The sequence below is a fragment of the Anguilla anguilla genome, chromosome 14 (genome assembly GCF_013347855.1).
Source record: "Anguilla anguilla isolate fAngAng1 chromosome 14, fAngAng1.pri, whole genome shotgun sequence".
Lineage (NCBI taxonomy): Eukaryota > Metazoa > Chordata > Actinopteri > Anguilliformes > Anguillidae > Anguilla > Anguilla anguilla.
Genome location: NC_049214.1, coordinates 23234559 through 23248177, shown reverse-complemented (window position 1 = coordinate 23248177; position 13619 = coordinate 23234559). Strand labels below are relative to the sequence as shown.

Genomic DNA, 13619 nt, shown 5'->3' with positions numbered 1-13619 from the left:
TTTAATTACTCAGCCAGCCCTGACAGACCTCCCAGAAGCCACCAGATCCCCGGAATAAGGGGGAAAATGGGGTTTGGGGGTGGGGTAGTGGTGGCGCGGCGGCTGCCCCTGACAGACCCAAGCGCCCGTTTCTTCCGCTGTCACCGCCACTTTGCGTCGAGTGGGGAAGCGAGACGGCACTCGAACCCCATCCGGCCGTCACGGCCAAGAGCCCGAGGACAGAGCCGCGCCGATGACCTCATACCCGGCGCCGCCTACGAACGTCGATTTCTTTCATCAAAAAAAAAAAACAACAACGAAAATCAAAAAGAAAAACAATTCATAAGCTCCAGTAAATTTAATTGCAGTGTTGGAAAACTTTGCATCGCTTGAACAGAATTGCCGGCAAATTCGTAAAGCAGAACACCACAGCGTGTATCCAGTCTAGACACGCCCTCGTGGATTTCCCTGCCCCGTCAGTTTACTTGCTATGTTTTAGAATGCGGTGGAATTGTAAAAATTAAAAGGTACCATTATTTGAATTGTGCTTTGAAGGCCAAAACAAACTTTAAATATACCGTCATGTTAATTAGTGGAAAATATCAAATTATTTAACTAGCACTGAACAGAAACGAAACAAATCACAAAAAATCGTGAACGTTTCCCTTTTTACCCGTCGAGTTCCGGTGATATAAATTCTTATAAATACAAACAGGCATTTTTCTAATGAAAACCAAAATTTTAAAATAATAAATCTATGAACAAATTGAAACGAATGTGTTACACGTACGAAGAACAAAAACAATTAAAGAAATACTTGCTTCAGTATTTCCTGTATTTTCTGTGCACTCGGCTTCAATGTGCTGTTACACAGCGCCCTCCTCTGGCTAACATTTAACATCGCAGAACAAACTCGTTCAGCCCAGTAGCGCTCCGCATATTTACCCTGCTTTTGTCTGATTCTTTCAAAACACACAAACTCATCAGAAACACACAGCTGCGAGACACAGCAGAGACAAGCGGTATTAAACCACCGCAAAGAAGGAAAATTAAATCTTTTTTTTTTTTTAAGTCAGTGTGAGCTCCACAGGACTCATAAAAGGCTCATTAACTGCGTCGATATTTCCCGGTATCTCTGTTCAGGAAACGATCTGATTGGACCCTTGAAGTTCCACGAACCAAAGAGCACATACGAGCCAACCAGATGTCCCGCTCATTCCTCTCAAAATGAAGTCAGAGAGAAGGCTTCTGCAGCACTGTCTTAAGTAAGAGTGCGATAGACCATATGCAGTACAGACATTTTAGGGTGTCTGAATGCAGGCTCACAAAAGCACACCTTTCCACCACCCCATGTCCATGAAGTCAATGTGCCTTCAACAACCTTCTGGGATCGTAAACATCTTTATGCTACAGGGTTTATTCTTCATATTCCAAGTTCTTTTTTCGTTCCAGAGAAAAAAACCTTCACTGATTTATAAGCACGTAGATTTGATATTTAATATATTTAACTCCAGAGATCAGCGAAGAGGAAAAAAAAAGGGGAAAAAAAGTATTTGATTGACTCGAAAAATAAATAAATAATTTGAAAATAATGTGACTGCAAAACTCCAGGAAGTGAGGGGGAACGCACACAGGGCGTGACGTCATGGCATTAGGGGATGTGAGATCATGGGTCATGTGGCAGACGGTCTTGCCGGCGAGCGAATGAGATTCCTTGGTCACACGTCCTTGCTGCGCCTCGGAACGATGACCTTGCGGTGGGAGCGCCGCTCCGAGATGTTGCGCTTGACCTTCACCTCGGTGGGCGGAGCCATCGCCTGGACGAGGGACGGGCTGGAGTAGGACTTCTTTAGCACCGCCTCCGGCTGCTCCTCCCCCGTGTCGGTCCGCACTTCCCTGTCAAAGAGCTCGAGCTCGTCCGCCCCCACCGGATCGCCCACTTCTCCCCCCAGGGCCTGCCACACCTCCAGCACCTGCAGGTAGACCTCATAGCGCGTCTTCTGCTCAGGGAGAGAGAGAGAGAGAGAGAGAGAGAGAGAGAGAGAGAGAAAGAGATTTAAACGCTTTACATACACACACACACACACACACACTCATACACATACACACACACACACACACACATACTCACAAACACACACACACACGCACACACACACACACACACACACAGACACGCACACACACACACCTCGTGCTGCAGGTACTCCTCCCTCAGTCGGTGCTCCTCCAGCTCTCGAGGCTTGGCCCGCCGGCCGTTGGGCAGCTCCTCCTGCAGGAGGCGCAGGTCCTCAGAGAAGGACTCCAGCATGCGCGAGTGCGACTGCAGCTTCTGCTCCTGTGAGGGACAGAGGAGTTACCATGGATACTAATGTGCTGCAGCATGTGTGGACATGTACCTGTTAAAGTACAGTGTACAGGTGTGTGGACATGTACCTGTTAGAGTAGTGTACAGGTGTGTGGACTGTACCTGTTAAAGTTCAGTGTACATGTGTGTGGACATGTACCTGTTAGAGTAGTGTACAGGTGTGTGGACATGTACCTGTAAGAGTAGTGTACAGGTGTGTGGACTGTACCTGTTAAAGTTCAGTGTACATGTATGTGGACTGTACCTGTTAAAGTTCAGTGTACATTTGTGTGGACATGTACCTGTAAGAGTAGTGTACAGGTGTGTGGACTGTACCTGTTAAAGTTCAGTGTACATGTGTGTGGACATGTACCTGTTAGAGTAGTGTACAGGTGTGTGGACATGCACCTGTTACAATAGTGTACAGGTGTGTTGACATGTACCTGTTCGAGTAATGTACAGGTGTGTGTACTGTACCTGTAAGAGTAGTGTACAGGTGTGTGGACTGTACCTGTAAGAGTAGTGTATAGGTGTGTGGACTGTACCTGTAAGAGTAGTGTACAGGTGTGTGGACATGTACCTGTTAAAGTACAGTGTACAGGTGTGTCGACATGTACCTGTTCGAGTAGTGTACAGGTGTGTGGACTGTACCTGTAAGAGTAGTGTACAGGTGTGTGGACTGTACCTGTAACAGTAGTGTACAGGTGTGTGGACTGTACCTGTAACAGTAGTGTACAGGTGTGTGGACATGTACCTGTATGAGTAGTGTACAGGTGTGTGGACATGTACCTGTAAGAGTAGTGTACAGGTGTGTGGACTGTACCTGTAAGAGTAGTGTACAGGCGTGTGGACATGTAACTGTTAGAGTATAGTGTCCGGTGTATGGACATGTACCTCTTAGAGTACAGTATTCAGGTGTGTGGACATGTACCTGTAAGAGTAGTGTACAGATGTGTGGACTGTACCTGTTAGAGTAGTGTATAGGTGTATTAGTGTAGTGAAAGTGTACAGGTGAGTGGGTGTGTTAGTTGTACAGGTGTTTTAGTGCAGTGTAAGTGTACAGGTGTGCAGGTAGGTACCAGAGTGAGTGGGGAGGCCTTGGCTGGCAGGATGGGCCGGCTGAACCTCCTCTGGGAGCCCACAGCAGCAGGGAAAGGAGGAGAGGAGTACAGCGCAGAGACCAGATTCACCCGGCTCAGCCAGGAGCTCACCTGCTCCGCCGAGCTGAGGGACACACACACACTTACATTTACAGTATATAACATACACACACACACACAATTACATATACAGTATATAACATACACACACACACGCATACATATACAGTATATAACACACACACACATACATATACAGTATATAACATACACACACACACGCATACATATACAGTATATAACACACACACACACACATACATATACAGTATATAACATACACACACACACTTATATATATAACATACACACACTTATATATATAACATACACACACTTATATAACACACACGCATACACGCATACAGATACAATATATAACATACACACACACACACTAACATATACAGCATATAACACACACACGCATACATATACAGTATATAACACACACACGCACACACACACACACGCATACATATACAGTATATAACATACACACACACACATACATATACAGTATATAACATACACACACACGCGCGCACACACACATACATACACATACTTATATATATACTGTATATATAACATACACACACATACATACACACATCTAACACATACACACACACATATATATAACACACACACACACTTCTATATATATAACATACACACACACATACACACACTTATATATATATGTAACATATGCACACACACACACACACACACACACACTCACACTCTCACTCTCACACACACAGACACACTCACATACACACACACACACACACTCACACACTCACACACACACACACACACACACTCACACACACACACACACACACACTCACTCACACACACACACTCACGCGGCCTGCAGCAGGTAGACCCTCCAGTCGGCGGTCTGCAGGCGGAAGACGTGCGGGCGCTTGGTGTAGCTGCGCACCGGCTCGGCCAGGGAGTGGTGCACGCTCACCACCTCCTCCGCGCTCCGCCAGTCCCCACCGTTCTGATCCTGCAGACGGGAGCGAGGGACGAGAGAGGGAGAGAGTGAGGGAGAGACAGGGAGTGAGGGATGAGAGGAGGGAGAGAGAGAGGGAGAGACACACCGCGAGGTATGAGAGGAGGGAAGGAGAGAGAGACAGGGAGCGAGGGAGAGAGAGGGAGAGACAGGGAGCGAGGGATGAGACGGAGGGAAAGACAGAGGGAGAGAGAGGAAGTGGGAGTTGAGAGGGAGGGAGAGACAGGGAGGGAGGGACAGGGAGGGAGGGACAGGGAGCAAGGGATGAGAGGAGGGAGAGACAGACAGGGAGCGAGGGATGAGAGGAGGGAGGGAGGGAAGGAAAGAGACAGGGAGCAAGGGATGAGAGACAGGAAAAGAGAAAGGGAGAAACAGGGAATGAGGGACGAGAGGAGAGAGATAGAGAAAGACATGAAGTGAAAGATCAGAGGAATGAGAGAGAGGGAGAGAGGAGAGACAGGGAGCAAGGGATGAAAGGAAGGAGAGAGAGAGAGAAAAGGCTGAGGTAGAAGACAGGACTGATAGAGAAACTGAAGAAGAGGTGACTCACCTTCATCAGGTACAGAACCAGGCCTTTAAGCACAGCATAAAAGGTCTTCCAGCCACGCTTCCCCCAGGGAGCTGTCAATCATCACATTACACAGCAGCGTTAATCCCTAAACTCCGCCCCTAATCCACAGGCTCCCCTGTAACCGGTACATTAACCCTTTACTAACCCTAAACTCCACCCCTAATCCACAGACTCACTTCTGCCCTGTACATTAACCCTTTACTAACCCTAAACTCCACCTGTAATCCACAGACCCCTCTGTACATTAACCCTAAACAAAGCCTGTTCTGAATGAGCAGTTTGATTATAATGGCCTATTCTCAGAAATTTGCCCTAGCACTGCAATTTAACGCATACATAGGACCGGCCATTGAAATGAATTAAAATGTTCCTGAAAGAGGTCTAGGAACATTTGCAAGTTAGTAAGCAGCTCAGTATAAAATGTGTAAAACACCACACCACCACCCTTCTGGTAGGATTTGAAAATGCAAGGTGTGTTCAGCCAAATACTTATTCTGGGTTTCATTTTTATAGGGCAACACTAACTGCCACAGGGCTGCCCTATAAGTGACTTTAGGTACCTCGTTTAAGGGCACAACACAAGTGTATTGATGAAAATTCAAACTAGCCCTTTGGTCACAGGAGACAGCTAAGATTTTAAAATTAATGTTTGATAATTAAGGATAACATTCCCAACATTCAGGAAACATTACCAGAATGTTTGCAATGCAAAATGGCAGAAACGTTTCCCTGTGACTTTGACAGAACTTTGTTCGGAACAATAAACTCATTCTAAGACTGTTTTGGGAAAAATTATTGTGGCGACATCATCAACTAAAACTTAAATCTCTCAACTAAAAGGGGATCCAATTGGGATGTTCGCTAACGTTCCCGAAAAGTTCCCGAACATTCCCGAACGCTCATAAAACGTTTTCTGTCAGCTGGGAACGGGCCCCCTCCTCCTATTCTGGTGGTGGCGGCGCGGGGGCGTGTCGGAGGCGGAGCTTAAGCGGCGCGGCGTGCGATCCCACCCACTTCGCTTCCCGTCGACGTCGGCGTGCGCCTTGCGCGTCAGGAACCCCTCCTTAAAGACGGGGGCCGCCTCGTCGTGCTGGACGTCCTGGAAGGGGTTGATCCTGGAGCCCGCCGGCGCGTCCGCCTTCGCATCCCCCGGCAACAAGGCGGCGGCCTTCAGTTCCTCCTCGTCACTGGAGAGGGAAGGGAGGAGTCAGAACAGATGGGCCAACCCGGGAAAAGAGAGGGAAAAAAATAGAAAAGAGAAAAGGGGAGAGAAACGGGTAGGTGGAGGTGTTATTTGAGAAGCATAAACAGAGTCAGAATGCAAAAGGAAGAATTGGGCCCCAGGGCATTCTGGGATTTGTTTCAGCCAATTCCATATTTAATGTAGCCGGTAACACACATGCATGTTCCTCCACGTTCCTCCATTTTGTGATAATGTGGGTTTGGTAAATCTCCCTTTCAGTTTGGTATTCGCCATGTTTTCTGGGGTTTTTTTTTTTTGGGAGTCATAGTTTCCCAGTGGCAGTTGGGTTTCAGGGACCCAGAAACACACGAAGGCCCTCCAAGATCTGAGTTTGAGATCCCTGCCGAAGGTCCTCTGTTCAGAGCTAACGGAAGCACCGGAAGGTTCTTGTACTCACATGGCCCACTGGAGCGCTTCACTCTTAATGGAGCTGTACAGGACCTGGAAGATCAGGAAGACTGGTGAGGATTCAGCTCTCTCACTCAACATGAAAACAGAAACCCATCTACATTCATCCCCATTGGCCAGTAGGCAGTCTTCTGCTAATAGTGTTACCATGGGGAAGAAAAGTTCGCTCTGAACTCTGCTCTAACTTGAGTAACGGCGTCAAAACAGATTCAGGCGATTCGAGAGAAACAGCGAGAAAGTGAACTACGTACAGAGAACTCTGGTAAACATTTTCAAAGACATATTTTTTACATGTCAGCGTTGATGTATAGAGATGTGAAATCATACAGCCTCTTAAAGTCAATAACAGCACATCAATATAAATTCAGCAAGAAGGCACTGTAGTAGACGCCTAAGTGAACAGAAATAAGCACGGGTGAAAAACGGGTCTTGACGAAGCTACCAAGTCGGTAACCGTGGTTACGATTCTGAAGGGCAGCCTGCCGTCAACAGGAAGCGCATCGCCGGCAGAGCTTAAAGCGCTCGCGCTTCTGCCGAGGCAAACGACGGAAGCGAACGGACTGAAAATGCGGCGTGCGTTGGCCGGACGCACGTGTCACCCACCTTGAGCGTCTCCCTGTGGAAGTTCTCTCCGTCATTCATGCCTTCCAGGTTGGACACGAAGCTGGACAGGGACATGGGCTTGCCTACATTCTGCGTACGGAACGGACAAAACACGCGTCCGGTCAGGCGGACACTCTTCTGTGTCTCAATGCCGTCATTTCTACCCATATACAACAAAATATATACTGCCGTATTTATTTAAAAATACACTGTAACACGTTGAATAATATGTATATTTGATATTTAATATGGAGGCAATTCAAATAAGATTTCCAATGCATGCCGATATATTTCCATTTTTTGTTTACTGACATGTTCTGTTGATTATATTCAGATACATCGCATTGAGACCAAAGTGGCAATATTTAATATATTTAGCCATTTGTTGCTATATATTATGACTCAACACATTTCTACTCAATGATGCATATCACAATATACTGCACATTTCAAGTAGCAGTTATCTATTTCCACAAAACAGCTGGCTTGTTATTGGTTGCTGGTATTTGTAGTTAGATGCTGAAAAAAAAGCCGTTTCTGCTTTTCCTGCCAACTTCTGGGCTTTATTACTTAATTTGATCCAGCATCTGACATTATAGCTGCATCTCTCGATAAGCGCACGAACAAGAGCTGGTGACTGTTCTTCTGTCCCATATGAGACGTTTTTCTGCAACCTAATCCAGGAGTGAAACACTGTTGGTGTGTACAGCCGATTAGCTCGTGTTGCCAGGGTAACTGGAGGAAACAGAAACCTGCACACACACCGGCTCTCCGGGACCAGAACCGCCCACCCCTGAGTTTAAGCTAACAGGCTAATAGGCTGCGCTCACCTGTCCGTGCAGGTCAGTATTCAGGAGCATCAATGCGCAGGTGAGCGTGAGAACTGCCCCTGTGGGGAAGAGGACAAAATAAATACGTGTACAGGAAGTGGGGACGTGTACAGGAAGTGGGCATGTGTACAGGAAGTGAGTACAAATAGAGAAAATGACATACCGTCTGTGTGTAAAATATTTTGGGTGTGGATGAATGCTTTTAAAGCACAAAACGCTAGTGGCTGACAAGCTTCAGCCAGACTACCATAAAGAGGTACAGATGTGCGCTCGACACCCAGGACAAGCACAGGTGTACGCACAGACGCTGATGAAGGTCTCCCACCGTCCGCCGTTGGCACGGTGACTGACCTGAGGAGGAGAAGCCGTCCGGGTTGCAGTCGTGGAACCGCTCGGCGAAATGCTGAAGCACCCTCTCCCTCTCCTGCGACTCTCCAATCAGCACCACCACTTTCAGAAAGGACCTGAGAGTGAGGAAGAGAGGGCAGCGGCCAATCAGTCAAGAGGAGAGAGGACTGCAGCCAATCAGACACAACAGGAGAGAGGGCAGCTCAACTTCCTGCAAACGGCAGAGCGACAGAAGGCCTCACCTCAGGGCTTGCTCCAGAGTCTGCCCGGTGAAGTCGAAGAGCTTCAGGTACTCCTGCCCCACAGCTCGGCTGAACTCGTTACTGGGGGGGGGGGGGTAAAACACGATGAGACCGGGGGGGTGAACAAACGCCTTTAAACATACAGCCCTGAGTAGACCGGGTGAGAGCCCCCCACCCCCCACCCCCGACCCGAGAGCCTTACTCTTTGTCCATGTGAGCGACCACTTCCGTGCGCCGGACGTCCTGCAGCTTGTGCAGTCTCTCGGCCAGCCTGCGCGCCCCTTCCCTGTCCACCCCGACGCCATTTTCCTTAACCTGGGGGGGGCACGCCTGCGCCGGGTCTGTGGGGCGCACCTGCTGCGTCTGCTCCGGCTGCAAGGGCTGCTGGGTCTGCTCCGGCTGCAAGGGCTGCTGGGTCTGCTCCGGCTGCAAGGGCTGCTGCGTCTGCTCCGGCTGCAAGCGCTGCTGCGTCTGCTCCGGCTGCAAGCGCTGCTGCGTCTGCTCCGGCTGCAAGGGCTGCTGGGTCTGCTCCGGCTGCAAGCGCTGCTGCGTCTGCTCTCTCTGTCCCGAGTTTCCTCTTCTGTGCACACCCTGCTCACTGGATTGTTCTAGATCCTCTTCGGGCTCCGGCTGCACAGTCTGCACTAACCTCTCCACCTGCACAGTCTGCTCTAACTGCTTCACCTGCACAGTCTGCTCCAACTGCTTCACCTGCACAGTCTGCTCTAACCTCTCCACCTGCACAGTCTGCTCCAACTGCTCCACCTGCACAGTCTGCTCTAACCTCTCCACCTGCACAGTCTGCTCTAACTGCTTCACCTGCACAGTCTGCTCCAACTGCTTCACCTGCACAGTCTGCTCTAACCTCTCCACCTGCACAGTCTGCTCTAACCTCTCCACCTGCACAGTCTGCTCCAACTGCTCCACCTGCACAGTCTGCTCTAACCTCTCCGGCTGCACAGTCTGCTCCAACTGCTCCACCTGCACAGTCTGCTCTAACCTCTCCGGCTGCACAGTCTGCTCTAACTGCTCCGGCTGCACAGTCTGCTCTAACTGCTCCGGCTGCACAGTCTGCTCCAACTGCTCCACCTGCACAGTCTGCTCCAACTGCTCCACCTGCACAGTCTGCTCTAACTGCTCTGGCTGCACAGTCTGCTCTAACCTCTCCGGCTGCACAGTCGGCTCCAACTGCTCCACCTGCACAGTCTGCTCTAACCTCTCCGGCTGCACAGTCTGCTCCAACTGCTCCACCTGCACAGTCTGCTCTAACCTCTCCGGCTGCACAGTCTGCTCTAACCTGTCCGGCTGCACAGTCTGCTCCAACTGCTCCACCTGCACAGTCTGCTCCAACTGCTCCACCTGCACAGTCTGCTCCAACTGCTCCGACTGCACAGTCTGCTCTAACCTCTCCGGCTGCACAGTCTGCTCTAACTGGTCTGGCTGCACAGTCTGCTCTAACCTCTCCACCTGCACAGTCTGCTCCAACTGCTCAAACTGCACAGTCTGCTCCAACTGCTCTAACTGCACAGTCTGCTCCAAGTGTTCTAACTGCACAATCTGCTCCAACTGCACAGTCTGCTCTAACTGTTCTAACTGTACAGTCTGCTCCAACTGCTCCACCTGCACAGTCTGCTCCAACTGCTCTAACTGCACAGTCTGCTCCAACTGCTCTAACTGCACAGTCTGCACCAACTGTACAGTCTGCTTTAACTGTTCTGACTGCACAGCCTGTTCTAACTGCTGAAATTGCACAGTCTGCTCTAACTGTTCTAACTGCACAGTCTGCTCCAACTGCTCTAACTGCACAGTCTGCTCCAACTTCTCTGACTGCACAGTCTGCTCCAACTTCTCTGACTGCACAGTCTGCTCCAACTGCTCTAACTGCACAGTCTGCTCCAACTTCTCTGACTGCACAGTCTGATCCAACTGCTCTGACTGCACAGTCTGATCCAACTGCTCTAACTGCACAGTCTGATCCAACTGCTCAAACTGCACAGTCTGCTCCAACTCCTCTGACTGCACAGTCTGCTCCAACTTCTCTGACTGCACAGTCTGCTCCAACTGCTCTAACTGCACAGTCTGATCCAACTGCTCTAACTGCACAGTGTGCTCTAACTGCTCCAACTGCACAGCCAGCTTATACTGCCATGACTGCACAGTCTGCTCTAACGGCTCTGGCTGCACAATCTGCTCTAACTGCTCTAACTGCAGAGCCAGCTCATACTGCCATGACTGCACAGTCTGCTCCGACTGCACAGTCTGCTCTAACTGCTCAAACTGCACAGTCTGATCCAACTGCTCTGACTGCACAGTCTGCTCCAACTGCACAGTCTGCTCTGACTGCACAGTCTTCTCTGACTGCTCAAATTGCACAGTCTGCTCTAACTGCTCTAACTGTACAGCCAGCTCATACTGCCATGACTGCACAGTCTGCTCTAACTGCTCTGACTGCACAGCCTGCTCAAACTCCTCCAGCTGCTCCAACTGCTCTGGCTGCTGTACCTGCTCTGACTCTTCGATCTCCTCTAATTCTACAGGCCACTCTGGCTGCTCCAGCTGCTCTGATTCTACAGACCGCTCTGGCTGCTCCAGCTGCTCTGATTCTACTGACCGCTCTGGCTGCTCTAGCTGCTCTAAGCGTGCCGGTTGCCTGAACCGCTCATCCAGGTGGCTGAACTCTTCCAGCTCCTCGAGGAGTCTCTTCAGCTCTTCCTCCTCACTCTCCGTGGGCCACGTCTGCTCCCTGCAGAAACGGGCAAAGATCATGCACATACGGGTCAAGATAAACACGCGCATCCGCCTTTGCCTTCAAAAGGTCATCAGGCCCTACGCAGAGTGGAATCCCACTGCGTCACATCATATTGTGATGTCATAATGGGAGGGTTTTCTCTTTAAACGTATTACAAGGACACTATCATTACAGATGACGCGGGTACATTCTAGGTACTTTGCCACAAAGTTCACTGTTAAACCCTCAAACACATAATCTCAACTCAATCTGGCCAATCACTCATTTGACTTACATATATAATGGATGTGCTTCCTGACAGCAAATCCGTACTTGTACATACACACAGAAGCGGGAGAAAGCTCTAAACCGCACTCTTCACAGCCGAAGAGAGACCAAACAAGACCACACGTAGCGAGATCATGGGGAGGCAACCAAGAGCATGAAGCAACTTTACGGGGAGCGGACAGTCAAGGAAGGATGAAGTATCAGGGTCCTTCCCTCATCTGTTTGAGATCTTGCCATCAGGAAGAAGACTGAGGTCCCTATCCCTTTAAACAAGGGCAGCACAAAACAAAGCTTTCCCCCAACACCTGTTCAGCTCATCAATAACACAGCACACCTTCAATTATATTTCATTTCACTTTCTGATTTTGCCTATTCTGAAATATATTTTAGGGTTTTTTGATTTTAAGTGTTTTGTAGATTTTAAGGTCTATGTAATTTATGTATGAAAGTTCTTACCGGAATATTATTCTTAATTTATATCTAATAATAGTAATGAAATTTAGGAATCTCTAAAATGCAAGTCTCGTAATTTAATTTCTAAAAGTAACTTATGTCAATTGTTTCGTTAATTTCTTGTATGCTGCCAACATTGCCTGAAGTTCCTCCGGAGAAAAATAAAGTTAATTCTATTCTTTTCTATTCCATTCCATTCCATTCTATTCTATTCTATTCTATTCTATTCTATTCTATTCTAGTCTATTCTATTCTGTTCCATTCCATTCTATTCTAGACTAAATGGTGGAAGGAGCTGGAGAACTTGCACACTCATCACAGTTACTCACATTTCTTTCTGGATCTCGGTCACAGGACACAAATGCAGACTGGCTAGCGCCTCCTTCTCCTCCTCCTCCTCCTCTACTTCCTCCTGCCCCAGACTGGCCACTTCCCTCCAGTGACCCTCTCCTCCCTCCTGAGGGGCAGAGTGCAGGGCCCAGATCCCAGTGGGGAAGTTTAAGGAGGGGTGCGGTCTCTGTTCCTCTTCCTTCGTGGCACCAGGACCATGGCTATAACTGCTCTCTGCCTCCGAGCCGCCAGGGGGCGCCGCAGTCCCCCCTGCTCCGTGGGGTTGCGTCCCCTCGTAAGTCTGATGCACACAGCACGAGTACACGGAGCCGTCGGCGCTGTCCTCGGAGCGCGTCTCCACGGACACGGGTCCGGTCCCCGCAGTTACCGTGGACGCCGCGGCCGCGGTGCTCTCGGCGGTCGACGTGCCCCCAGCCGGCCGCTCAGCCCGCGCCTCCAGCCTGTCATCATCTGTGGCCTCGCGTAATTCGCCCAGCTGCCAATCCGTTCCTGAGCGATAACCAATCAGATTAGCCTGCGTTCATGAGTTTTTAATACGTCATATATATCACATGTAGAAGTGATAATACATTACATTCAGCATAATACATGTAATGTGCTGTATAATGCACTCATGTTATCTTTGTTTTCTCTGGTCAGTTACTACAGGCAGTTAGAGTAGAGTTGATTTAGGCTGGTACCTGTGTACCCTTTTGGTTCCCGTGCGTGCCCCACCACTTCCTGTATCTGTGTCCCAAACCCCTCCTCATCTGGGCCGGGCCAATCGCATTCCTGAAACGACATGACAGAAAAGTACTTTAACCTCTCAGGGAAGGCTCCATTGTGATGTCATAAAAGCAAGAGAGAACACATGGGGACTAAGCAGAACGTTCTGGAGGTCGCAGGCTGTCCATCTGTCTGTTCAAGGCATTTAGGCCAGCATTAAGAAGGCATCTTCTTGAATAAAAACCTGCTGTTGTTCAAAATTCAGTTTCTACTAAATTGATCATGCTTCATTCCAGTGGGCTGCCCCTCCTATGCACGAAATGTACGAATGTA

General features: G+C 49.1%; 1 protein-coding gene across 11 annotated transcripts in view; it reads right to left on the bottom strand.

Moving 5' to 3' along the window:
* Positions 1–318: 318 nt before the first annotated feature.
* Positions 319–13619, bottom strand: part of LOC118212589 — an 18039-nt gene continuing 4738 nt past the window's right edge. For 4 of the 11 annotated variants that reach the window (XM_035390614.1, XM_035390615.1, XM_035390613.1 and 1 more), the window contains 15 exons: positions 13262–13352; positions 12560–13070; positions 9851–11504; positions 8964–9661; positions 8762–8842; positions 8523–8635; positions 8172–8230; positions 7342–7431; positions 6728–6771; positions 6102–6274; positions 5067–5137; positions 4365–4510; positions 3406–3550; positions 2171–2317; positions 319–1979 (listed from right to left, as the gene is read on the bottom strand). In XM_035390614.1, the coding sequence (XP_035246505.1) occupies positions 1698–1979; positions 2171–2317; positions 3406–3550; positions 4365–4510; positions 5067–5137; positions 6102–6274; positions 6728–6771; positions 7342–7431; positions 8172–8230; positions 8523–8635; positions 8762–8842; positions 8964–9661; positions 9851–11504; positions 12560–13070; positions 13262–13352 (4305 nt within the window). In that variant the 3' untranslated portion in view covers positions 319–1697. The remainder of the gene's footprint in view (positions 1980–2170; positions 2318–3405; positions 3551–4364; positions 4511–5066; positions 5138–6101; positions 6275–6727; positions 6772–7341; positions 7432–8171; positions 8231–8522; positions 8636–8761; positions 8843–8963; positions 9662–9850; positions 11505–12559; positions 13071–13261; positions 13353–13619) is intronic. The other 7 variants (XM_035390616.1, XM_035390617.1, XM_035390618.1 and 4 more) reach the window with 7 other exon arrangements.